General features: G+C 50.0%; 10 protein-coding genes across 10 annotated transcripts; 5 read left to right on the top strand and 5 right to left on the bottom strand.

The window, feature by feature from the left end:
• Nucleotides 1-1,986: 1,986 nt before the first annotated feature.
• N7518_004586 (putative 2-methylcitrate dehydratase (PrpD)) lies at nt 1,987-3,524 on the top strand (the record flags this gene model as incomplete). The annotated part of the gene is made up of 2 exons (XM_057185513.1): nt 1,987-2,317; nt 2,386-3,524. The coding sequence occupies 2 exons, from the start codon at nt 1,987-1,989 to the stop codon at nt 3,522-3,524; spliced, it is 1,470 nt and encodes a 489-aa protein (XP_057042283.1).
• Nucleotides 3,525-3,622: 98 nt separating this feature from the next.
• Nucleotides 3,623-5,064, bottom strand: N7518_004585 (alpha-ketoacid dehydrogenase kinase family protein; the record flags this gene model as incomplete). The annotated part of the gene is made up of 2 exons (XM_057185512.1): nt 3,623-4,796; nt 4,868-5,064. The coding sequence occupies 2 exons, from the start codon at nt 5,062-5,064 to the stop codon at nt 3,623-3,625; spliced, it is 1,371 nt and encodes a 456-aa protein (XP_057042282.1).
• Nucleotides 5,065-5,543: 479 nt separating this feature from the next.
• N7518_004584 (uncharacterized protein) lies at nt 5,544-5,918 on the bottom strand (the record flags this gene model as incomplete). Its single annotated transcript, XM_057185511.1, has 4 exons — nt 5,544-5,631; nt 5,693-5,761; nt 5,815-5,855; nt 5,904-5,918. 4 exons carry the CDS (start codon nt 5,916-5,918, stop codon nt 5,544-5,546), a joined length of 213 nt encoding a protein of 70 aa, XP_057042281.1.
• A 533-nt stretch (nt 5,919-6,451) lies between these two features.
• N7518_004583 (urea carboxylase-associated family protein) lies at nt 6,452-7,437 on the bottom strand (the record flags this gene model as incomplete). Its single annotated transcript, XM_057185510.1, has 2 exons — nt 6,452-6,648; nt 6,702-7,437. The coding sequence occupies 2 exons, from the start codon at nt 7,435-7,437 to the stop codon at nt 6,452-6,454; spliced, it is 933 nt and encodes a 310-aa protein (XP_057042280.1).
• Nucleotides 7,438-8,059: 622 nt separating this feature from the next.
• On the top strand, nt 8,060-11,749 carry N7518_004582 (GTPase BMS1; the record flags this gene model as incomplete). The annotated part of the gene is made up of 3 exons (XM_057185509.1): nt 8,060-8,117; nt 8,192-8,262; nt 8,321-11,749. The coding sequence occupies 3 exons, from the start codon at nt 8,060-8,062 to the stop codon at nt 11,747-11,749; spliced, it is 3,558 nt and encodes a 1,185-aa protein (XP_057042279.1).
• Nucleotides 11,750-12,416: 667 nt separating this feature from the next.
• Nucleotides 12,417-13,815, bottom strand: N7518_004581 (HNH endonuclease signature motif containing protein; the record flags this gene model as incomplete). The annotated part of the gene is made up of 3 exons (XM_057185508.1): nt 12,417-13,223; nt 13,279-13,520; nt 13,584-13,815. 3 exons carry the CDS (start codon nt 13,813-13,815, stop codon nt 12,417-12,419), a joined length of 1,281 nt encoding a protein of 426 aa, XP_057042278.1.
• Nucleotides 13,816-15,668: 1,853 nt separating this feature from the next.
• On the top strand, nt 15,669-16,172 carry N7518_004580 (uncharacterized protein; the record flags this gene model as incomplete). Its single annotated transcript, XM_057185507.1, has 3 exons — nt 15,669-15,817; nt 15,873-16,003; nt 16,060-16,172. The coding sequence occupies 3 exons, from the start codon at nt 15,669-15,671 to the stop codon at nt 16,170-16,172; spliced, it is 393 nt and encodes a 130-aa protein (XP_057042277.1).
• Nucleotides 16,173-17,167: 995 nt separating this feature from the next.
• On the top strand, nt 17,168-18,830 carry N7518_004579 (uncharacterized protein; the record flags this gene model as incomplete). Its single annotated transcript, XM_057185506.1, has 2 exons — nt 17,168-17,890; nt 17,943-18,830. The coding sequence occupies 2 exons, from the start codon at nt 17,168-17,170 to the stop codon at nt 18,828-18,830; spliced, it is 1,611 nt and encodes a 536-aa protein (XP_057042276.1).
• A 302-nt stretch (nt 18,831-19,132) lies between these two features.
• N7518_004578 (uncharacterized protein) lies at nt 19,133-21,140 on the bottom strand (the record flags this gene model as incomplete). The annotated part of the gene is made up of 7 exons (XM_057185505.1): nt 19,133-19,147; nt 19,200-19,277; nt 19,334-19,428; nt 19,509-19,967; nt 20,037-20,471; nt 20,531-20,608; nt 20,669-21,140. The coding sequence occupies 7 exons, from the start codon at nt 21,138-21,140 to the stop codon at nt 19,133-19,135; spliced, it is 1,632 nt and encodes a 543-aa protein (XP_057042275.1).
• Nucleotides 21,141-21,954: 814 nt separating this feature from the next.
• Nucleotides 21,955-24,336, top strand: N7518_004577 (transcription factor domain-containing protein; the record flags this gene model as incomplete). The annotated part of the gene is made up of 3 exons (XM_057185504.1): nt 21,955-22,039; nt 22,089-22,143; nt 22,197-24,336. The coding sequence occupies 3 exons, from the start codon at nt 21,955-21,957 to the stop codon at nt 24,334-24,336; spliced, it is 2,280 nt and encodes a 759-aa protein (XP_057042274.1).
• Nucleotides 24,337-24,643: the final 307 nt, after the last annotated feature.

Genomic DNA, 24,643 nt, shown 5'->3' with positions numbered 1-24,643 from the left:
AATCTGTTATTAGATGTCTTCAGCCTCTCTATTTGCCCACTCGAACTAGAGGTCACTTTAATAGGTCCATTTTGCTAACATTGTAAACAACAAACATTCTCGCTTAGCCATAATAATGTACGATGGCAATAATAAGACAGGTTAAAAGGAAGCAAGCAGACAAATAACCACATGAGCATATGATAGCGAGGTGGATTCGTCCGTATTTCCAATGACTTCCCCAAAAGTCATTAGTTGGTAGATACCATATGCTTTTGTCCCAATGCAGTAGGCTCATAACCTTCTTGTATCGCTGGCCCTTCAGATAGGAAAGGTTGCATGACCGTAAGGCCTCTAACGACTGAGGCGACACATTTTCAAAATAGACCCGTGGACTATCTTTCAGATCATTTGGATCGAGCGTCACTTCAGAAGCATCCGGCGAATTGCAATGGATCTTCCATCGAGGGTCATCTGGGGTTAGAACAGGGCCAAGATTAATCCACGTTGTAAGGACTAGAGCCAAATCAGATCCATATGCACAAACTTCAATAAAGCAAACTGTATTGCATTTGTCACACGTAAAAGTGTAACTAGGGGCTTTCTCTCCAGTAAGATAAGCGTTCACCACTAGGTCAAGTAATTCAGCACGCCTTAGACGCGAGATGTGCGTGCAAATATATATAATCTCAGAAGGATCTTTCGCATCTGTAACTTTCGGTCGAGAAAGTAGTAACTTTGGTTTGCTGCAGTGAACAAATACCATATGTTGCGTTCTTATACAAAGCCCCGGTATCTCTGGATGCATATGTGCGTCGGTCGAAAAGAGAGAGGTAAATTCTGGTTCATCGGAGTAAGTTCGAACTTGGGTGTAAGATAACGCTTCAGTGCTGATTCCATACTTTTCTCCATAGCAGCATCTCTTCATAGCAAGCTGAATATGCAGAAAAAATACCCTATAGTACACATGGAACCCGATCGGTCCTTGTTCACTTAATCTAAATTCTAACCTAGCAGGCCCTTCTTTCCATTTCTTAATGCATGGAAGAGGACAGTACACTAGGTCGTAAACTGAGCCAGATAGACCGAAGCATTCGGAGCCATCATAGTCATCATACTTATGAAGAATATGGTAAATATGGCAAGTAAAGTAATTCGGTGGTAGATCTCGTTCCAGTCGGAGTAGAACAGGCAGTTTGTCTCCTCCTAACAAGGGGGCGGAATTGATTCGATGGTTGAATATGGCGAAGAGTCGGCGATTGCAGAGTGAAATGCAAACCCAACCATCCAGAGGGAGGAAGTCGGTTATTGATAACAATAGCTCGACAGGAAGACCGGCTAGCGTATTCAGCTTAGGGAACTCTGAGGGTGGAGGACGCCTTCCCCATAATCGAGATACCGCTAGAGAGCAGATATCGAGGCCCGACTGCATGTTGTAGATGCTTAGCTCACGCAGATCGAGGTGAGGTGATAGCGGCGGGATGGTAGTAGAATGAACGAAAGCGATGATAGATGGTTCTCTCGGAATCTTTGAAACCATGGAACTAGCTTCTTACTTTGCCTAATCGGGTCCATCCCGCCGTAATGCTTAGGTAGTTTGTCTAGTTTGTTTTCAACCTGTCATGCATAGGACTATATCAACTACTAGGGTTAGCTTTTGTTACTGGCAGTTGGAAAGAGGCAATTTACAGATTTTTAATTACACTACTTAGTAGCAATTGAGTGTTCCCTTCCATTCTATAGGTTGCTGACAAGTGTGGACCGCGACGGCACCTAGTAGAGCCAAGAGCTACGCCGTGATAAACCAAATCACATACGTTTGAGTAACCCTGAGACAAATAAACATTCGATATTGGCATTGAACAAGGCCGACGTGTACGACCGGATCATTCTAGGAAATCCGCCGAGGACTTCTACATGTGCCCTACACGAAATATAATATTGCCAATGCCAATAAATTTCAATCGTAAAAATCAGATCACCGCAAAAAGACACATCCATCCATAGATGTCTCGCCCGTACGACCAACCGATAGTCGACATAGTAAACTATGTCTACCATCACTCCCTCAACCAAGACGACGAAGCGATTTGGAAATGTGCACGGACAGCCCTGCTGGACGCAATGGGCTGCGCCATCGAGACGGCAGCGACGAGCACCGAATGCCGAAAGCTTCTCGGTCCCGTGATCGAGGGCACAGTCGTGCCGGATGGATTCAGGGTTCCAGGGACGGAGTTGCAGGTCGATCCTGTCAAGGGGACTTTCGATCTGGGTGTCCTGATTCGGTACTTGGATCATAATGATGCGCTTGGAGGTGCGGAGTGGGGACATCCTTCAGGTATGGCTTGTTGAAGACATGGGGCTGAAAATTGTGCTCGTGAGACTAAGATATGGATTGAATTGCAGATAATCTCGGAGCTATACTCCCAGTCATGGACTGGCTGTCGCGTGCAAGCTTGTCTGGTCGACGGGTTCATTATGGTCCGCCGTTGACGATGCAGACGCTGCTCGTCGCGCTGGTCAAGGCGTACGAGATACAGGGATGTTATCAAATGCGGAACGCGTTCAATGCCTATGGAATTGACCATGTAGTGCTGGTCAAATTGGCTTCTGCCGCTGTTGTTTGTTGGTTGCTTGGGATGACGGATGAACAAGCCATGACGACTATTTCTCACGTTTGGATGGATGGCCATCCAAACCGGGTGTACCGATCCGGCGGAAATACTATCCCAAGGAAAGGATGGGCAGCAGGCGATGCCGCGAGAAGAGCTGTGCAGTTAGCTCTAGTGGTCCAGAACGGCCAGCCTGGTTCGCCGGGGGCGTTGAGCGCGAAGCCATGGGGGTTTTGGGAGCGGACTTTTGGCGAGGCGGGGTTTATACTTCCACGGCAATTTGGATCGTGGACGATACAGAATGTGTTGTTCAAAAGTATGCCGGTAGAAGGGCATGCTATCTCGGCCGTGGAGGCAGCCATTTTGCAAGCGCGTCAACTTCAACAGAAGGGGCTGTCCGATCCTCTCAAACAGATCCAGCGAATAGATCTGCGAACGACTGCTGCTGCCTTTTTGATCATCAACAAACATGGGCCGCTACACAACGCTGCTGATCGTGACCATTGCATTCAGTATGTGGTCGCCTTGGCTTTCTTAAAAGGTAGCCCGCCAGAGGCTGCTGACTATTTAGACAAAAGCCCATGGGCGAAGAGCGAGGAGCTTGAAGCCCTGCGAGAAAGAATCATGGTGCAATCCGACCCTAGGCTCACGGAGGACTACTTGGATCTGGACAAGAAGAGTATTGGTGCAGGAATGACGGTCCGTCTCAAAGATGGGACCTCGTTGCCTCAAATACTGATTGAGTATCCCGTAGGACATGCGCGGAATCCCAAAACCCCAGCCGCGGTACAAGATAAGTTTTTCCAAAACATGGGACTTATGTTCTCTGCAACAGAGATCGGCCGGATATTGGGTGCTGTTCAACGTCCAGATACTTTAATCTCGGATTTCATAGATATGTTTATCCAGCCATCCGTCAAGGCAAGGTTGTAGAAGGCAAAGCTATCTGCAGGTATCAGGAGTTGGTTGTACTAGCCAAAAATGATGATCTTGTTCAGGGTATTTAGTGCTGTCGTTCCGTTTGTCTTTTCTCAATCGATTCTCCCAACTCCCCGCAACGTCAGATAAACATCTGTTCCCCATCCCCACAGACTTTGCACCGCAATGCTGCCACCGAAGTACTCAGCGTAGGCTCGGCTGAGAGGCAGCCCATAACCAAGACCTGCAATACTGCTGAGATGGCCACCGCTCGCAGAGATGGTGTTCAAGGCATCCATGTTGCCGTTCTCCGAGCCCTGGGAGTCCATATCGGAGAAAGTCGTAAAACTGTACGACCAGATATGGGGCAGAACCTCGGCGGGAATACCACCACCACGGTCACGGATACGGATTGTGATACTCTGAGACGATGGGGCCGAGTACCCAATGATTTCATTCACATTGGCGCTGGCAAGCTTCGAATCAAGCTCAAAGCCAGCATCGATATCATTCGGGACCGACGGGTGATTTCCTGGCACATCTGGAGCAGCAGCGATCGTCACCTCGATGGGCTCACGCTCATTTCCATTTTCAATAGTAGCCCGGAATGCGTTCTTCAACAGCTCCGTGATAATGTACTCCACATGTACAGGGATGTGAGCAAATGAGGCCTCGGGCTCACCTCCAATCTTTAAATGCGGTCGTACCCCGTACTTGAGCTCACAGATCTCTCCAACAAAATCCTCGCATATCCGGATGATGCGTGCCGGCTGCAAAGCTGTGTCAATGACGCCTATATAGTTTGATGGAATCGAGTTCTCGGGCGCAGGTGCATCAGCACCATCGACTGGGTTATCGTTGATGGGCATAGATGCATAATGAAGAGCCAGATGCTGCTCCGCGATCAAGCGCGTACCGATACGCGCACGTAGATGCGTGTCCAAAAAGCTCGTCACATCGGCCGGGCTGACATATTTCCTGCACTCCAAAAACCCGCGAGCAAGGACCGGGATTGTGTTTGTATGGGTATGTACGAGGTCTGCCAATACATCTCCGAACTGTTTCTCTTCTTCGAGAGTCGTGATGCGGCGCTGTTGATATGGTAAGAGGGTCGAGAGCGAATGGAGGTAATTGTGGTAGATTTTGGAGACATGAGGGTTTGACACGACGATGAAAGGGAGATTTCGTAATGCGTGGATCCGAGAAGCTAGTCGGGCGGGTAGGAGGGAGAGAGTGAAGTTGGCAGAGGCTAGTAGAGCCTCTTTGTTCAATGGTGGGCGGCCGTGTCTGAGGGATGGACATGAATTTAGCACATTTTGATTCGGCTTTGGTGTAAATTATATCTGTATCAGACTAACTTTAGTAGGTCCGCAAGTGTCAACGGCCGACGGGGACTCGCAGCCAGCTGCGCAACATTGTCTTTGGCGACATCAAATGGGCGACCAGCCCAGTTTTGACTCTGCGTGGACGATTGGCGACAAATATGAGGTCGCCCAATTGGAAGGGCCCGGCGACTAGGCCGAAAAGGCATATTTCTAGCTATTGAGGTTGTCATTGTGAGTTGTAGATCATAGGGAGCAAGATAAGTGGAAGTCAGAGCCCGGGACGGAAGATCTGCACCGGCGGTGCGGATATCATCGGTCCAATTGCTGCAGATCAGCACGAACCTCCAAGGTCGCTATCGCACCGGTGAGAGGTGTATTTACGTGAATTTATACTTCGGGTGTTATACAGGGCTTGTTCAAGTTTAAATTCATACGCACTGTGCACATATTCAATCTGATAGTTGGATTCAGGAAGATTGATCATCTGTATGAATACCTGGAAAAGATAGATAATCATGAGAAGTACATTGCATGGCGGATGAAAGAAGGTCGCATAATTGGTATCAAGCCATCTTGTCAAAGCAGAACAAGAAGAAAGAAAAAGAAAATAACCCCCAGATATCAAGCATGTCGTGTTTCCATTCAATCATAAAGCGGACCACCCACAAGGACTGCAGTCCTCGGTCCTAGTCATGTTGACTAGGGACATCTAGTGAGGGTTCACTGCACCGTCTTGCTCAATGTGGACATGTTCAGTAGACTTGAGGGTCTGAACGGTGTCATCGGGGAACTCAACACTAGTATTGATCCATATATCAGCATGCACCTCGATAGTATAGATCAAACCAGCACACTTACGTGAAGCCTTTGATGATGCTGTACTCATGTCTGATGACACCACCCTTCTCCCTGGCTAAGGCCTTGGCCCTGAAAACATTTGTTAGTATCAAGGCATTTGAGATAATTGGTAATGGACACACTTTTCCAGCTCCTCAACGGGGGCGTTGGTCTTCAGAGTGATCTAGGGAGATGTTAGTCCGGATACTTTTGAAGATAAAGCTAAGCTCACATTGTAGAGAGGCATGATATCAAATAGCAAGATATGTGTCAAGATGGAGAACGTGGAGAAAGGGAAGAGGAGAAGTAGAAAGAAAGATAGAATTTATAGAAGAGAGGGGCCTGAGGGGAAGGCTACGCATTATTTTAGGGGAAGGTGCGTTGAAACAGGTACCCTCCAATCATTTATTCTCATTCTCATTCTCTCCTTCACCTTACCTTTCTTCGCGTTGTATAGTATGCATCCTGTATACTTCGGTACTTCCGTGCTACTTGAAAATGTCGTGATTGGTCTTACATGCCTGTCTGACATGGGATGGTGGCTTCTACAAACTCACTTTCTGAAAGCCAGATTTCCATTGCATCCCTTGCTTGAATGGCTTTATAATTTCCTAAATACTAATCCTAGTCCGGCCTACAAGGGATGTTGTAAAGGGGGGAATTGACGTTGATGTAACGGTGTGAGGCAATGACATCATATCTAAAGAAACGCGGGGCAATATGTGTAGCGACAAGAACCCTTCAATAGACGACTCTATAATTTATTTTCATATTCTTACCCTAGTGTCCAACATAGCCATCCTCTTCGCGGGGAGGCATCTTCATCCCGTGCATTCCCTTGTACTTAGGGCTTTCTGGGGCCTTCCACCCTTCCAGGACCTTGTCATCTGCCAGTTGGTATACCGCCACACCCAACGGACGACAAGTTGCTCCCATATCACTTTCTTTATCATCCCAACCCCAATTGGACAAATCACCTGAGCATATAATTAGCATTGAAATGAGACATTCGTATAGGATGGTGCCATACCGCCAGGGCACGCAGATAGTGCGCAGAGAACATCCACTTCTGCAAAGAACTCAAAGTACTCACCCGCCTTTGCAGGGGAGGTCTCCATGAAGTACTTTCCTTCCTCATCCAACCCTGTCACCTGAAACACATTCAAGACATCATGGACATCTAGCTCCGTCAATCCATACGGGACAACGGAACGAGTCAGGTTCGAATGACAGTGGAAGTCAAAGGTCTCTCCGCCCATGAGCAAGTTCACATAAGGATCGCATCGAGTGCCCATCAAGTCATGCACTCGCCCACCAAACTGCGTAGTTCCGAACACGACATCCGGGTTCCGCTTTCCATCCGGTCCAAGAACATCATGCAGCTGCCCGCCACCCAACGAGTCACCCGTGATCGTCACGAGGGGCCGCAGGTACGGCAAGTTCGACCACAGGCGATCACCCACTGAGACGTGGGTGGCGTGGATCTGCCGGGTACGCGCAGCCCACATCCGCTCTCGTGGGTTATTTGCGTTCCAGATGTTTAAGTCGCCCACCTGTGGTCCCTTCGGAGTGGTCAGGCGGCAGATGTGGCCCGCAGGGACAACCCATGCTTGAGCAGAACACGGTCTGATAGTGAATGATTCCTTCGGGATCCGTGCAGAGGGGCTAGATGCAGTTTCGGAGATTGAGCGGTACAACTGGGAAGTTGCATGAACCCCCGAATCAGGTGGTGCTGTGTAAGCTGGGGGTGGCCGGCGTGCAGACATTATATGCAGTTTGCGGGGTAGTTTAGAGATTGGATGTTACACAAAGTTTTATTAGATACGGAGCAACATTGAACTCATAGGACCCGCGGGCAGGATACATGGTGAATTTATAGGTATGGGAAATCGGGGGTTTTCCGATGTCGAAGCTTGGTCAGCCTTTGTACTTGTAGATTAGGTCTACGGATACAACGACTTCTGCCCCGCATGATAGGCGCGGAGGGAAATTACATCCTCTGGTTTTTAAGAGATGTTAGATAGCGTTATCGCACGGAATCTAATAGTAATCCACCGACTAAAGCTCAAGCAGCGGAGTCTCTTGAGGTAGGGCATGGCTCGGAGTGGAGCCACCGGGCCGGTACATGTGATCACGGGCCGGTAGATGATAAGGTAACTGATAAGAATTGGTGCCTTAGGCTAGAATGAGTAAATGCTGATGCCTTAGGTTACACAGCTCCAGATCCCCTGACTAAGGTTTATCTACTCCGCTTTGGCAAAAAAATAATTACTGCTAATTTTTTGACCGTCGTTGGGAACAAGTCGTCTACCTTGATTGCGCTTGCCTTTCTTTCTTTTTGATAAAAGGAGTGGATCTGTTGAGGTATTATACCTCTTTACAGATAGCATGGAGCAGCAGGCAAACAGGGCGCATCGCCCTGCCAAAGAGAAGAAGAAATTTGAGGGTACGGCGAGATCGTTCCAATAAAACTACAATTTTGCTGTCGAGCCCATGCTAACAATGATTTTTTCTTTACAGGTGCTAATCCAAAAGCATTCGTCACTTCTAGGCCTGGAAAGCTCAATAAGCAGGCTGCGCGATCGCATGATGTATGTATATGGAATTTTTCCACCGGTCAATTGATGCTAACCCGGACTTCTCCTCTAGGTCAGAGAAAAGAGACTTCATGTCCCCCTCGTGGATCGTATGCCCGAGGAGGCCCCGCCAGTCGTTGTCGCTATCGTTGGACCGCCGGGAGTTGGTAAGACAACTCTGCTCAAATCTCTGATCCGCCGCTACACCAAGCAAACCCTCAGCTCGCCGCAAGGCCCGTTGACCGTTGTTACGACCAAGCGCAAGCGTCTCACCTTCATCGAATGCCCTTCCGATTCTCTTGCGGCCGCGATCGATGTTTCCAAGATCGCAGATATTGTGCTTCTCATGATTGACGGAAATTTTGGATTCGAGATGGAGACCATGGAGTTTTTAAACGCCTTATCGACGGCCGGTATGCCGGGTAACGTCTTCGGTATTCTTACTCACCTTGATCAATTCAAGAAGCACAGCACTTTGAAGGACGCGAAGAAGCGCCTGAAGCACCGTTTCTGGAGTGAGCTATACGCGGGCGCAAAGCTCTTTTACTTGTCTGGTGTTATAAACGGCCGTTACCCCGATCGTGAAGTGCACAACCTTTCGCGATTCTTGTCCGTTATGAAAAACCCTCGTCCGCTCGTGTGGCGCAACTCGCACCCTTACGCGCTTGCAGATCGCTTCTTGGACATTACGCCGCCTACCCAGATCGAGGAAAACCCGAAGTGTGATCGCACAGTCGCGCTCTACGGCTACCTGCGCGGCACCAACTTCCCCTCTCATGGCGCCCGAGTCCATGTTCCTGGTGTTGGTGATTTGACTGTTGCCAATATTGAGGGCTTGCCCGATCCATGCCCAACTCCCTTCATGAACCAGCAGATCGCCAAGGCAACGGGAAAGTCGAACAGGCGCAAGCTTGGCGAGCACCAGAAGCTGCTTTTCGCTCCCATGTCTGATGTGGGCGGTGTCCTGGTAGACAAGGATGCAGTTTACATCGATATCAAGACCAATACCTTTGACCGGGACTCGGACGAGGATGAGGAGGATGAGGAACGCCGGGGTCTTGGCGAGCACCTTGTTGTTGGCCTTCAGGGCGAGCGCAAGATGCTGGGTGAGGCCGATCAGGGTGTTCGTCTCTTCCGTGGTGGTGAGGCCCTCGATAAAGCAGACGACGACGAGACGGGCCGAAAAGATCGACGTCGCGCCCGCGTGGCCGTACCCGACCAAGATGACATAGATATCCCCGAAGGATCCGATAGCGAAGAAGAGGCCGATGAAGATATGGGCGAAAATGATGTGACAGACGATGAAGGCGAACTCGACATGTCCGCACCTGCAGACTTCGAAGCCCGCTTTAAGGCCAAACAGAACGGAAATGCCGGTGGAGAGGAAGAAGATATGGCATTCGCTGACAGCGACTCTGACCTGGGCTCTATCTCTTCGGTCTCGGATCAGGAAGTCGAGAGCGGCGATGAAGACGAGGATGAAGACGAGGATGAAGACGAGGATGAAGATGATGAGGAGGGTAATGTTCGATGGAAGGAGAACATGCTCGCTAATGCCAAGTCTCTCCATGGAAAGCGCCCTCCTTTCCGAGTCACCGACCTGTCAAGAATGATGTACGACGAGTCGATCACTCCACTTGATGTCGTGAAAACATGGCGCGGTGAAGATTCCGATGATGAGGAGGAGGACGAGGAAGATAAAACCGCTGACGACGAAGGCGAGACCTTCTTCAAGAAGACAAACAACGAGAAAGAAGACCAAGCCGACTTCCGCGCCGTTCCAGAGTACGACTACGATGAGCTGGAGCGGAAGTGGCGGGACGAGGAGTTGCTTGAATCAATTAAACTCCGCTTCATCACTGGCAAACTGTCTGGCGGTGCCTCGGATGACGAGGATGGTGAAATGGACGAAGATGACGAGGATGAAGATGAGGGCGACGGTGATTACGAAGACTTGGAATCTGGCGAGGTTTTCAACGGTATCAAGGAAGACGGCGATGAAGATGAGGAAGAAGAAGGTGATGAGCCCGGAAAGGCTGCTGACCTCGAAGCTGAGCGTGAGCGAAATGCCAAAAAGAAGGAAGAACTGAAGCTGCGTTTCGAGGAAGAGGACCGTGAAGGTTTCGGAAAAGTTCAGGACGGAACGCATGATGGTATTGATGGCGAGTTCGGCGAAGACGATTGGTACGATCTGCAAAAGGCCAAGCTGCAAAAGCAGGCCGATATCAACCGCGCCGAATTCGATACACTCGACCCTGCCTCGCGTGCCCGGGCTGAAGGTTACAAAGCCGGCACCTACGCACGTATCGTCCTTGAAAACGTACCCTACGAGTTTGTCTTAAAGTTCAACCCTCGCTTCCCTGTCATCGTTGGTGGTCTCTCACCTACTGAAGACCGATTCGGCTACGTGCAGATCCGGATTAAGAAACATCGCTGGCACAAGAAGATTCTCAAGAGCAACGATCCATTGATCTTCTCGCTTGGTTGGCGTCGCTTCCAGACCATGCCTATCTACAGCACCTCCGACAGTCGGACGCGAAACCGCATGCTTAAGTACACACCTGAGCATATGCACTGCTTCGCTACCTTCTACGGTCCCCTTGTCGCTCCCAACACCGGTTTCTGCTGTGTGAACTCATTCTCAAACAAGAATCCTGGTTTCCGCATTGCCGCCACTGGTGTTGTTCAGAGCGTGGATGAGCACACAGAAATTGTCAAGAAGCTCAAACTCACTGGTCACCCTTACAAAATCTTCAAGAACACCGCCTTCATCAAGGACATGTTCACCTCTGCGCTCGAAATTGCCAAGTTCGAAGGTGCATCCATCAAGACTGTCTCTGGTATTCGCGGTCAAATCAAGCGTGCGCTATCCAAACCTGATGGCTGTTACCGTGCTACGTTCGAGGACAAGATTTTGATGAGTGATATTGTCTTCCTGCGTGCTTGGTACCCCATCAAGCCCCATCGCTACTACAATCCTGTGACCAACTTGTTAGACCAAGTCGATGGCGAAAAGGGTGATAATGGATGGCAGGGCATGCGCTTGACTGGTGAAGTCCGTCACTCTCAGGGCATCCCCACCCCTCAAATTAAAGACTCGGCCTACAAGCCCATCGAAAGACAAGCCCGTCACTTCAACCCGCTCCGCGTGCCAAGGCAGCTAGCCGCCGAGCTTCCCTTCAAGTCGCAGATCACCAAAATGAGGGGCCACAAGGAGCCGACCTACATGCAGAAGCGTGCCGTTGTCCTCGGAGGCGAGGAAAAGAAAGCCCGTGACCTCATGCAGAAGCTCACTACCCTGCGCAACGAGAAGCAGGCCAAGCGATCCATCAAGCAGGAGGAGCGCCGCAAGGTCTACCGCGCTAAGGTGGCTGATGGTCTGGAGAAGAAGGCCGAGCGCGAGAAGAGAGAGCGCAATGATTACTGGCGCAAGGAGGGCAAGAAGCGCAAGAACCCCGACGAAGACTCTGGTGGCCGTGGACGCGGCAAGAAGCGCAAGTGATCTATTTGTTCTTGAGCATGTCTTAATCTACTTGGGTCTTTTGCATAGATGGCGTTTGGACCCAAAACTTGTACCTACTAACGCAGAAGAGTTGTCCAATTTCTTGCCGGATGTCATTAAGAACTTCATTGATAAGTGTGGATTAATCACCCTTTGTAGACAATCAAGAAAATAATCTTATTGCAGGAGAATATCAAGATGTCATTCTTTCCAAATATTACGTGCTAACAGTGTGCGTTCATAAGATTTGATGGATTCTTCTTTGAGCTAGTTGGTTAACTGCACGAGACGAAGCGATGGGGATTGCCCTTCCTTCTCACCACCTCCAGCCATGTTTTCAGGTATTCTAAAAGACCCCGGTCTTGCTAAAGACCGGATTTTTCCTCCGTCAAGAACAAGACAAGACCGAAGCCCGCCACTCTTTCAGGAATAAGAGGCAAACCGACAAGAATCTAGGTTGCGCCGTCAAGGACAAGGCAAAGCCAAAGCTCGCCACCCTATCGAGAATATACTAACAACAAGTGACTCCGTGAAGGACAAGACGAGCCGAAGCTCACCACCCTTTCAGGAATAGACCATCTCATCACCCCTTCAGGAACAAGACAAAGCCAAAGCTCGCCACTCCTTCAATGGAAAGACAAAGACAATCACAAATCGCCTTCTTCGATTAAGGAACTGAGATTTCCCCTAAAGGCAAAGTTTGCAACTTTTTGGGTGAGACTGACCGGGTGGGAGATCGAGGAGACACATTCTCGCAAAGCATGCGCTCTCGTTTGACGGGTGATCGCGACCCTGATGGGACTGAAAAGGACCCACCGTCAGAATCGTCACCACTGTCATCATCCTCATCTGCTCCTCCCTGCATCGCAGCAATGCGGGAGAGGTGCCATCTCAGCTCCAAAAGTTCCATCGAAGGCAATGGTTGTTTCTCCTTGTCGTTAGTTCTCACCGTGAAGACATGCCCTGAGCTAATTACTTCCAAAGTTTCCATATCGAAAAAGTAATTAAATCTCCCGGGGCTCCTGGACGGTGGAGTTCCTGGACCCATGTCTCGGACTGCGGCAGGTGGCATTCGGTCATTCCTAGCGATGGTGGCGCTTCGGAAAGGAAGCCAATGAAATGCGATTCGCATTTCAGTTTCTTCTTCGTTGACCGAAATTGGCCGGAATGCAATGAGTCCGCGGTCCCATTGATCGTGAGCTGTGAGATCCAGCGTGATCAGGTTGCATACCCGCTCAGTGCTCACTAGCACACCACCTGGCATCAGGGCTTGCTCCCATGCATCGACCTTTTCTTCGGACCAGAAGGTGCGAAGAAAGTTCCAGACGCTGTTTCCATCATGCTCGTCCCGCGTGGTCCCATTGATCCAATTCGGTATAATATGGGCTACCTCAAGCGATGGTCCTCCACGGCGGGTCAGAACGCATCTAGCCTCCTCACGATCTGTCACTGTCACCCTAATGCTTTCCTCGGTCTAGAAATCAAAGAGATCAGCAGTGTTCCATAATAAATACTCCTGACAAACTCACTGGGTCACCAAGTATCCTCTTTCGCCGACCACTGGCCTGGGGCACCGGGATTCTGGGCTCTGACCGTAAACGAGCGGCGGTACTGGCTTGTGCCGGAGAGCTAGATCTACCACGATCACCACGTCCAGGGCGTCGGCTCGAGATGTCAGCAGCGGCACTCCTCTCGCCGCGTGCGCCCATATCGGGTCTGGTTTCCTGTACCCTGGGTTGGCCAGAGCGAGATGCGTGTCCATCACCGGCCCCTAAATAAATGAAAGATATTAGTTCAGTGATATAAGGGCAGGGCAGACCTCGTGAATACGCACAAATTCTCGGAAGATTGTAGTGGGAGGAATCAACCAGCATGCATCGAAGCGTGTGTGGGTTCCGCTCGTGGCCTACAAGGACCTCCAGGGCCTTGATGTCAGCGAACCATAGACCCAGCGCCTTCACGCGTGGGATCCTGTGGTTGCCGACAGCGACACAGATACGATCAATCAACGATCGTCGGTGGGGATCCGAAAATTCGGAAAAAATGGTTTGAGTATCGTCGTTCATATTATGTGATTACGAAAAACGATGAGAGAGAAGAGAGAGAAGAGAAAGAGAGAGAGAGAGTTGAGGGGAACTTCTAAGGTTGAAAGCTACTGCCCGTTTGGGCGTCGGGGTGTATCTATGGATGGGAAAGAACACAGTCGTTCTTTCCACTTCACTCCACCCTTCCCTCCATTTACCCAATGTATACAAGAAGAGGAGCCCGTCTCATCAAGCCACTTGAGATATGGCTTTTGTTCAAGGAACCAGAAGTTGGTCCCTTCGGTCCATTGATTTTAAAAGAAGAGGTAGTCTAAGTCAGGCATTTCAGGAATCGCTAGCCACGTTTTTATATCGTGCACACTCCTCTGACTTGTTGTTCCAAGTCGGCTTGCATAGCCTTTCGCGATAATCTTGCTCACTATTGACTTGAGTACGTTTCTCTCTATGATGTAATTTGGATCTCCTGGGCTCTCATACTTACAGACACCGTGATGATCTGCATTTAAAGCCCAGAACAGAAGAATCCTTTTCCAAAATCATCTTTTTCAATCAGTAAATTCCATGCGGCGTATAAGAAGATTTGAAGTATATCTTACCACACGAGCACTTTTGAGCCTGAGAAAAGTGGGCTAGGTTTTATAAAATAAAACGAGGTCTAGGTAGCTTTAGGGCGATAGTTATATCGGGACTGCTTATTAAGCTTTTGTCGAGTAATTTAGTTTTCCAATGCGGATGCCTGTATCCTGCCTTATTTGACTGGCGCATTTTGAGCAATTTCATTTGAATTCACAGGGGACACAGGTGACTCTCCTGGTTCTTGATTCCGGACCATTTCGGAGGTGAGGGGTGGATATAGTCCTGGGGCTTGGGATGCGGCTCAACAGTGGCACATCGATGTACGGAGTCGATATGGACCGTACCAAAGGGGTCTGTAAGGAGCAGACTGGGCGCCATTAATATTAAGCAATATTGTGCCGCCATTTCATCTCTTGGCATTTGGCCCTCATATTGATAAACAGCCTACATGAGGCTATACTTGAGAAAGGGATGATCGTCGCTCCAAAGCGCTTCAAGAGTCTTTTCCTTCGGGGTATTTCGGACATTTAATCCGAATGGATAATCTTGGAGCGGTGAGAGAGATATGTAGAAGGTTAGATTCCTACAAACGATCGAGATCTGAGTCTCTCGAAGCTGATGACGAAGATGATTTTGATTACGACGCTGCTATTGCTAGTCTAGCATCTAGGGACTAGATGGAATTTCGCGCGGGGGATATGTTACGATCGCTATGTTTGTTTGCATGTTTACTGTTTATATTGTTTGCATGTTTGTTGTTTGCAGAGTGCCGGCTATATAAACATTATGTTGGATGTTTATTATATCAAAACTATTTCATGAATGCACTACTGTTTGCCCAGGCTTTATTCTCGTTACCTCCTCCCTCGCTGTCTACACTTCTTTCTCTACGGAGTAACAATGACCGAACTGCTTCTCGCCGTCGGTTGGCCCCCGATGCCAGGAGTAGAATGCCTGACTCACATCAAAGTTACCTACCCAGAGCGTTCCCAGAGCAGGAAAGTCCTAAAAAAACCCAGGATTTGAAGGTTCATACTACTTAATGTGGTTTAGTAGGTGAGGTATTACTATCGTCCCGACACCGCATCGGGTAACGGAAACCATCTCAAAGCTTCATACTCCGTCCATAATGAGTTCTGAAACAAGCTTAGTAGCACTCGCAGCTGGGCTATATTATCCTCGTGAATTCCCCCTGTCTTCACTTTCCAACTCTCCAACTACATCCATCTTTCATAAGCTCCATCAAAGCTTAGACTTCATTACATCTTTCCCAAACATCAAACAACAATTAGAAAGACATGGCTCCTATCTCAGGCCTTGTCAACGACAACATGCTCTCTCCTCGGGCTGAAAAATACGAGGTTGACACGGGGAAGGAAGTCGTCCTCACCAAGCTTCTCCTGGGGCTCATCGTGGTCGCCTTCGGTGTGTTCATGGGGTGCACAATGTAAGTACACCATCTGTCCAATGGATCCAAAAAGAAATACTCATAGTTCTATTAGCTGGGTTAAGTTGAAGCCCAGGTATGAGGCGGAGTGGAAGCCGAAGCTTAAGCCCAAGCTTCAGGACTGCAGGGAGAAGTATGAGGGCTGGAAGGAGAAGATGGGGGCCTGGCATGGCCCCAACGAACCAAGTAAGTTGATCCCATCAACAAAATGTGCTTGTTCTTGATGCTAATGTTCCTTACAGAGGCGCCAGCGCCTGCTCATGTGGCTCGCCACATTTCTCAGACTCCGGATATCGACCGGATCACTTGTGATCTGACTCCGAAGTACCTGAGAAAGTCGACGGCCATCGTCTAGGGGACTTGGTGTTGGCTCAGTGCTGGTAGAGGTATCAAAGGCCTGCCAGACTGATGCCTGGATTGATATGGAGTACGGAGGAATGGGTTTCTTTTGTCTTTTCTTTTCTTTTCTTTTGTCTTTCTTTCTTCTTGCTTTTCTTTAGGGCTTAGATCCCTCTCAGCTTATTCTTACTTTCCGCTGAGTTGTTGTTGACATGTCTGTCGTCATTGGGGTTGAGTCATTGTTCGGAGCATATTTCCCAAGACTCCATGATGTTGTATATTTTATCATTAATTGAAGCTCCAAATTTGATTTCTTTACATTTTCCTTACTTGTGTATTGTAGGTAGTCTCATAGATGTTGGAGTCGTAGTATAGTCCGAAGTATAGCCCTTCGTAAACCCACTTACAACCATCTCTAGCCATCTTTACATCGAAATGACCATATAGTGATGATTTGAGAATATTCTCTTCCTAAATAAACTTATTGAATCAGATGAAATTGGTCTAGTACCATCCACGTGACCGCGCCTCACACGCGTTGTTCTAAGACCAGCCTTCCCTACCAACTACTCAACGGGATTGCTTTTGCTACTAGCATACTGTGGCGTATCTATATACAAAAATAGTTCTTACTGCTCGCATTCTTTTTTCCAAACCCCCGTCGAGCCCTTCATCCGGGGTCAGAATCACGGTGGAGAACCCCATTTACCGCCTCGTGCTGTCGCAACCCTTGCGCGCGTACTGGTCGATCGCCACTCGATCGGGCAGACGCTCCTGGTTCCCACAGTACTCCCACGCGTCTTGTTGAGATCTCGACTGTTAGTTGCATCTAATTAACTTGGTATCGGACCTTCCCGGCCCAACTCTCAATGTGGTGACTCGGTGAGACAGGACATGCATGTTGAGTGTTGAGATCGTGCCGCGTAAACTCGCGATTAAAGCTAGATCGCGCGTATTTGCCGATTGTCGCTATCCCAGCTTCTTTTAATCTTCCACGCCCCACCCTTGATCATGAATGACGGTCGCAATGCTGTGTCTAATCGTGGGGTGCTCCATGCGGAGGCCAGCGCGAACACCTACTCTGTGAACAACGCGACGCCTCCCGTACCTCACAAACCAACGACTCCAGCCAAGACGCGAACCACACAATCGTCGAAACCGAAACCATTGTCACTACAAATAGATGGCTTGAACGTCGTTATCCCCGCTCCCGGCGAGGGTAACTCGAACCCAGCCTATATCGAATCCTCGGAGCGCGGCAGTGATACATCGGGCGATGGCCGACGACTAGACCTTTCTGCTAGCACCGTCACAGACTCTCTTTCCAGCTTTCCTTCCTCGGCCAATGGTAATAGCCAGTCGACAGAGTTCGGTAACTCTCATACATTGAATGGACATACATCGATACCGTGGGTGGATCCGGAGTTATTGGAATCGCAACTCGCCCCGCACATACAGCCGGTCAATGGAGGCGCCTCAGTAGATCGATGGCAACCCTCGTTATCGCCGATCAAAGCCGGCAATGTTTCTATATCACCGCCACCATCGCCAAAGCATTCGCGCACAAGGTCGAACTTTGATGCTCGCTTGGCCCCAGGCCAGAAACGAACAGCCGCCGGCGACTTCAAATCCACTTTAGATCCCCCCACAGCTCACAGCGCCGACGCGAATGGAGCTGCACGACAACGTTCGAAGAGTACGGGCTCGTCAGCTCATGGGAGTAGGATTGCACAGGTAACGCGCCCACTCGCTCATTCAGGAATTATAGCTCATTTGTATTGCCCAGTTGTCGGTCCATATCCGTACACGTCTATCATACGCGGCTGCCAAAGTAGAGCAGGCCCGACAGTCGCGTGAAGCCACCCCTCAAACCGCATTGCGCACACGCAACATGTCGTTGAGCCCGAGTGACATCGCATCATTACCGGCAGGAAACTCCACGCATTTTTCACAAGATTCCCAAACATCATCCAACGGAAATTCCCGTTATTTCCCGAGCCATAACCGCTCGCGATCAGCATATTCATCTAATCAATTCCTTCCAATTCCCAAGCTAGCACCGCCTGTGGATATCATCGCATCAAATGGTCATAACCAGCGCCGTCGACCGAACCCTAACGCAATCTCCAACCCTTCCAATCGCAGCCCTATCTCCCACCATCGACGTCACCATTCGCACCAAGAGAACGGACTCGCCCCACCACTCAACGGCCAAGCGGTCCTAGGGCCAGGGACGCCCTCGCTCTCATCATCCCACACACGCGCACCACCCACACCGAACGCGTTCTACAGACTCCGCACCCAATCCCAAAACACACTTATGGAACAAGACGCCATTGAAACCCTGATGTTCATGTCCAGCCCCGAGAACTCGGGCTATCGTTTCAGCCCTCGCCCGCTGCAACCAACGAGCACGCAAAGCAGCCAGAACGAATCGGTCCACGCTTCCAGCAATGGAGCTCACCCCGATGGAAGTCAGGGCTCCCAAAGTTCCGAATCTCACAATAGTCGTGGGCTAGGAAGGAAACCGGGGCTGGAAGCTCATGCTGGGGATGATATTGATCGCCTCTTGGATCAAATGGATAGTGATAGCGATGATGAAGATCGGTATGCGTCGTATCGCTCTGGGATAAATGGTGCACATCCATTTAGAGGGCATCAGCGCCCGAGGTAGTTACATTGTTTTGGTCTAAGGTTTCGGGATTTTGCATGGAACACATGGTGGATCATATCATGTACATTGTTTTAGCATTGTGGGGATTTTTGAATTGCTGGGCATAGCCATGCTCGGATTATAGGAAGCGTACGTTGATACGACGATTCATTTGTTGTAATGAGAATTCAGACCGGTCTATCTACCTAGGTAGGCCTGGATAGTTGATAATATGCATGTCGTTGGCTCTAATCCTCCACCCTAAAATGCTATGATTAGATTACTCTTTGTCTTGTTCACAGTTGGTATGCGTTGTAGATCATTTAATGTGCGAGTTCCTATCATTCCATTAGTCTCAAACTGTGTGTATGAATGAAGAGCATCACCTACACTTGCGAGCTTGCTCCTAGCTCGAATCTTGGGCCCGTAGAAGATCAGCACCCAGGGGACCAGAGTCAAAGCAGCACCCTATTTCGATCCAGTCAGTCGATTTTCTTCTCTGTATGTTAATTGCCACAACTTACAAGTCCTCCCAGCAGACTCGATGCCTCTGGATAACCAAGATTGGTGAACATGGCATTTGTGACTAGTGGAAAGATACCACCGAGCAAATTCCGGCCTAGTGAGTAAGACGTTAGCAAAATACCCATCACATGCACATCCACCTTCACCGAGAGAACGACCCATGGAAAAACTTACAACAAGACTGCGCTGCAATGGCCGAACTCGCATACCGGTGATACGTATCAGCGAGGTAATTAAACGTAGCGAGGTAGATGGAAAAGATGCCCATAGTAGCACAGCCAATCGCCAAAGCAGGCACGATCCAGTGAACAGATGGGAAAGAACTCCAACCGAACCAGAAGAGGCCAATAGGTAGAAGCACAGACTCGATGCAGACGAAATGCAGTCTGGCCTCGGGAGAAGTGGAGTGTTTACCGAAGCGCACGGGGATACGATCTTGGTAGATACTGATGATGAGGATGAGGATGGTGCCGACGCACATTGAAGTGAAGACGGCGCCGGTTTGCTCGATTGTGAAGTTGTGGTTTGTGCGGAAGACGAGTGGTATGGAGCTGAATTGGAGGTAGAGGACTGCCCAGCTGAAGGAGACCCATAGGGAGAAGAAGAAGACCACTGGTTCGGTGAAGAGCATGTCTGGATTGGGATTTTAGCTTTTCTTTCATATATTAGGGGATGGTGGGTTGAAGGTTGGCGTAGACTTACGGAATGGCCTGTACAGCGAGATCTGGATCATGGTCACGATCGATTCTCGTTGCTCGTCGCTCTTGACTTTCCATCTGATTCGACGAATGCATTTCTCTTCAGACGCTTCTTCGCCCGGCAGGATTACACCGTGATGGCCTGCTTCTTCGAGTCGCTCGTAGTACTTGTTCAACGTTGCGGCCTTGCGGCTTAGCAGGACACTGCCGCGCGTTTCTCTGAAGAAGAAGTAGATGATAATGACAAAAGCAGCGGACACAATTGCGTGCGAGTAGAACACCCAGCGCCATGTGGTGCGAGTGATGATTGCGCCGGAGATCATCGGTGCCAGGCCAGTACCGAACAATGCAGATGCCGAGAAGAGCGCCATGGGCGTGTTCCGATCTTGGGCGTGATAGATGTCGCTGATCACGCCGCCGACCATAGTGGAGAATGTTGCTGTGAGGGTTCAAGTCAATATCAATTGGATGCGACCATTCGGGGCAGGCTATACATACATCCACCCACACCCAGGAAGAAACGAGCTATAAGCAACCCAGCAAAGGATGGCGTGCCTCCACAGCCGATTAAACAAGCTATTGACATAACAAGTCAGCATATGTCGTATAAAACAGCGAAATAATACATATACATACCAACGAAGAGAATCCCACTGGCGATAAAGATCGGCCTCCGTCCATTAATTTCGGAAAAGGGAGCCAGCGCCATCGGCGCCAGAGCAAACCCACAACAGAACATCGTGATGCTCAGATTGTACACGACGGTACTGACCCCCCATAATTTAGTTAGTTCCTCCGATGCAGGACTGACCTCGCCCGCAGCATAACCTGCTAGCGCAGTGACCCCGCAAGCGATATAAGTCATCATGGACTTGCGCCATTTTGGCCACAGAAAGGGAGAGATGAATTTCTCTAGACTGGGCGCTTCCGGTGGTGGTGACTGAGCGGGGCCGGGTGGTAAAGTAATGCATGGGGTCGGTAAGGGTGTTTCTAGCTCTAGATAGCGGAACTCGATATCTTGAGATCCGCATAGAGACTTGGTAGTCTCCTCGTTTCTTTCCATAGCTGTTGGTTGCGGTTTAAGTGAGTCAGGCGTTGTAGATGCCATGTAGTAAATCAGGACGATAGTTGGCAAGAGTTTTCTAAGCTAAGCTTCTAGGGCGTGGAGTCCAACCGAGACAAAAACGGAGAAAGGACCAAACCCCGAAACATCATCATCTCTCCAATTTGATATATCATCCGAACCACATTGCTTGTGGACTAATGTGGATCCTGTTGATCATGTATACGACTCTTTGCAGGTTAGTACTGGATCCGACCATGTACGGAGTACATTGAGACAAAGTTGGGCTGTTGGTGGAACTGATAATGCTCCATCCGGAGGACGTGGGGGCCCCATGCCTTGGCGTCGTGGTCATAGGTATACCGACTACTGAATAAGGCCTAGCTCTTTCTCCTTTTTTGACGGTGTTTCACGTCATCTCGATGATCAGAAGAGAAAAAGACTTGCTTATTTCAAAATAAGAAGAATAAAATAAAGAAACAAGTATTAAATGAGGGTTCTAGCGTCGCATCGCGAATTCATAGATGAGAATACGGGGTATACTCCGCAGAGGCAACTAACCATCGGTGGTCACGTGCATGAAATTTCTCCAATTCGGAGACCTCGGGATTTGCACCGATTCGGTACAGCCCATTAATCATCGTGGGAATCGACAGACTAGGCCAGTAAGTAAGTGCTTGGCGATGCAAGACCACTACAAGGTTCATGATATTCTGCTCAATTCGACCTAGTCCGTGGTAGTATTTGTGGAGGTACTTGTGAACCGGGCACACCAGGGAATAATGTCCCTGTCAGACTCACCGGAGTTGCGCACCAAATCCCCGAGACCATCCAACTCTCCACGTCATGTTCACCCCCAATGTTGAATAGCAAGCCCTATCAGTGTCAGCGATGCCCGAGGGCATTTGCCCGGCTAGAGCATCTTCAAAGACACGATCGCTCACGTATGTCTTCTGGACCTCGGACCGAATCCCCCGTCTAATATCCCCCCAGATACCAAAGAGAAACCGTTTGTTTGCGTTCAATGTCCCAAGGCCTTTACACGCAAGTACGATATATAATTTCAGTACATCTATTAGTTACATGTACTCACCATTCTAGGGATCTACTGGCTCGTCATGAGCGTCTCTCTCACAACCCTGATGCCAGTCCAGCCAGCAATAACACACACACGCCCTCCCCCGCAAATCCTTCTCCCTTGGACGGATTAAACTCCATGGCATCTGTAGTCAACCACGCACAATCTAACCCTAGCGCTCTACAAGGGCCTGTCGACCATTTCACATCATTGTCGCCAGCCGTACACCGCCCGGTGCTGGGTACTCAGTTGGCTAGTATAGACACTCCCTCTGAAAGACCCACCACCCCATCCCCTGGCCCGGATTTTGGCTATGCTCTAAGTGGCTTTGGACCGGCATCATATCAAGCTCATGACTTCACCTCGTTTTTGGATAGCGTCCCCTTGCCAAATCATCCGTTCTCTCCGGCTTACCAGCCACTCCCGCTATTCCCACCGTTGCACTTCTCCCCGGTTCCGGAATATGATCAATCTTCTGATCGAGGGGCTCTGACTGAAAACACTCCTTCCACTCCTTCCAGCTCTGTACTTCCCCGAAATGACACTCAGCTGCCCTCCCTCCAGCCGGAGGGGTATCATCACATCTCCCCCGCGGCGCGCCAGCCCACGGGATTCGTACCGGTCACGGCGGAATGCCGGGAGAAGTTCATGAATATGTTAGCCGACTACGCCAATGTGGTCCCAGATCCATCGATGCCATCTCGACATGCGCTATCTCGATGTTTGACCGGGTATGTAACCGGTTTTCACGAGCACTACCCAATCGTGCATATCCCGACCTTCGATGTAGATTCCATGACCTTACCGTATTTCCTAGCGATGGCGGCATTGGGTGCACGGTATTGCCGCGAGCCAGACACTGCGTTTCGTCTCTATCAGATTGCCAAACCAGTCACTATGGAACATGTTCGCCGGGTCTTCCAGTCGGGCAAGCTGCCCCCGCCCGGCCTCAACGCGGCCGACGATATTGGTACCCTGCAAACTGTGCAAGCTTTATTGTATATGACCTCGGTGTCGTTATGGTTTATCAACAACCCCCCATACCACGAGGCGCTGTCGCTTCGTAGTCTAATGGAAATAGTCGTCCGACAAGGAGGACTCAACCGGCTACCGGAGCAGGACGGAACATGGAGTAGCTGGATACGACGGGAATGCGTGAAGCGCACGAAACTAATTGTGTTCTGTTTCTTCAACATCCACACTATCGTGTTCGACGTCCCACCCATGATTCTCACTGAAGATTTCACACTCGAACTACCCAGCACCGAAAAAGAATGGCAAGCCCCGCGCTCAGATCTCTGGCAGATAGAGCGCATGAAGAGTCCCGGCGAGCCAAAGTTCCAGGATGCCCTTTCCGCCTTATTTAAACCAACCAGCAATGTAGAGCGGTTTTCCTCGCTCGGCGGCTACGTGCTAATCCACGCGATCCTGCAAGACATCTGGCTCATGACGAAAGCGGGCCGACTGCCCGTGTCACGACGGAACCGCTTCACTCCATCGTCAATGGCACCCACACCCGAGCTCGTACACGTCGAACAAGCGCTAGAACGCTGGTGCCAGTGCTGGGAGCGCAACCAAGAATCCTCCGTTGACCCACTCAGCCCGAATGGCCCGCTATCCTTCACATCAGCAGCGCTGCTTCGACTAGCCTACATCCGACTCAACGCAGACTGCGGCTCAGCCCGCCAACTGCAAACCTGGGATCCCGTGCAGATCGCAACCAGTCTCCACGACAACCTCGCCGTCCGACGCGGCGACCGGCTCACACGCGCTGCACTCCACTGCGCACATGCCCTCAGCACACCCGTCAAACTGGGTATTGGATTTGTCGCGCACTCGCAGGTGGCGCTGTGGTCGAATCAGCACGCTTTGTGCTCCCTGGAGTGCGCGGTGCTATTGGCTAAGTGGCTGGAGGCGATCACGGTGCCGGATCCGGACCCGGGGCTAACAGAGCAGGAGACCCGGTTGCGAGATTTCGTGCTCGAGATGGTTATGGAGGTGGAGCATGGTGTTTCGAGGGAGTGGCTGCTCGCTACTAATACACGGCTCAGTGCTGCGGTCACCAGGTTGTGGGCGCGGCTGTTTACGGCGGATTATATCTGGGAGATGGTTTCTTTGATTGGGAAGTCTTTGAATAGCTATGCGGACTTGCTAGAGCAGTAGTATGGAGTTTCAGTTGCTGTGCTTGCGCTCTCGGAGGCTAGGGCCAATTGAACGGTAAAGGTCATTATAACATCAGACAAGGGCGTACTGATCATAGTCATGTCGGTTAGTATCTCGGCACTTCTCCTTCTTGTCCCCACAAATTCCCCGCCATAGGGCGTACACCGGAATTAACACGGGGCCGGTGATTCCCTTGGATCTCGGAGTTTGAGGGCTTTTTGACGTGCCACCACACTTCCCCACTTCCGTTTGCTAGGTCTTTAGTCCTTAGTTTCTTCAATCACCTTCCCCAAGCAATCCAAAACGT

The sequence above is a fragment of the Penicillium psychrosexuale genome, assembly GCF_028828465.1.
Source record: "Penicillium psychrosexuale strain IBT 29551 chromosome Unknown utg000003l, whole genome shotgun sequence".
NCBI lineage: Eukaryota > Fungi > Ascomycota > Eurotiomycetes > Eurotiales > Aspergillaceae > Penicillium > Penicillium psychrosexuale.
Note: the sequence above shows the minus strand (reverse complement) of the source record. Positions and strands in the feature narration are given on the sequence as shown.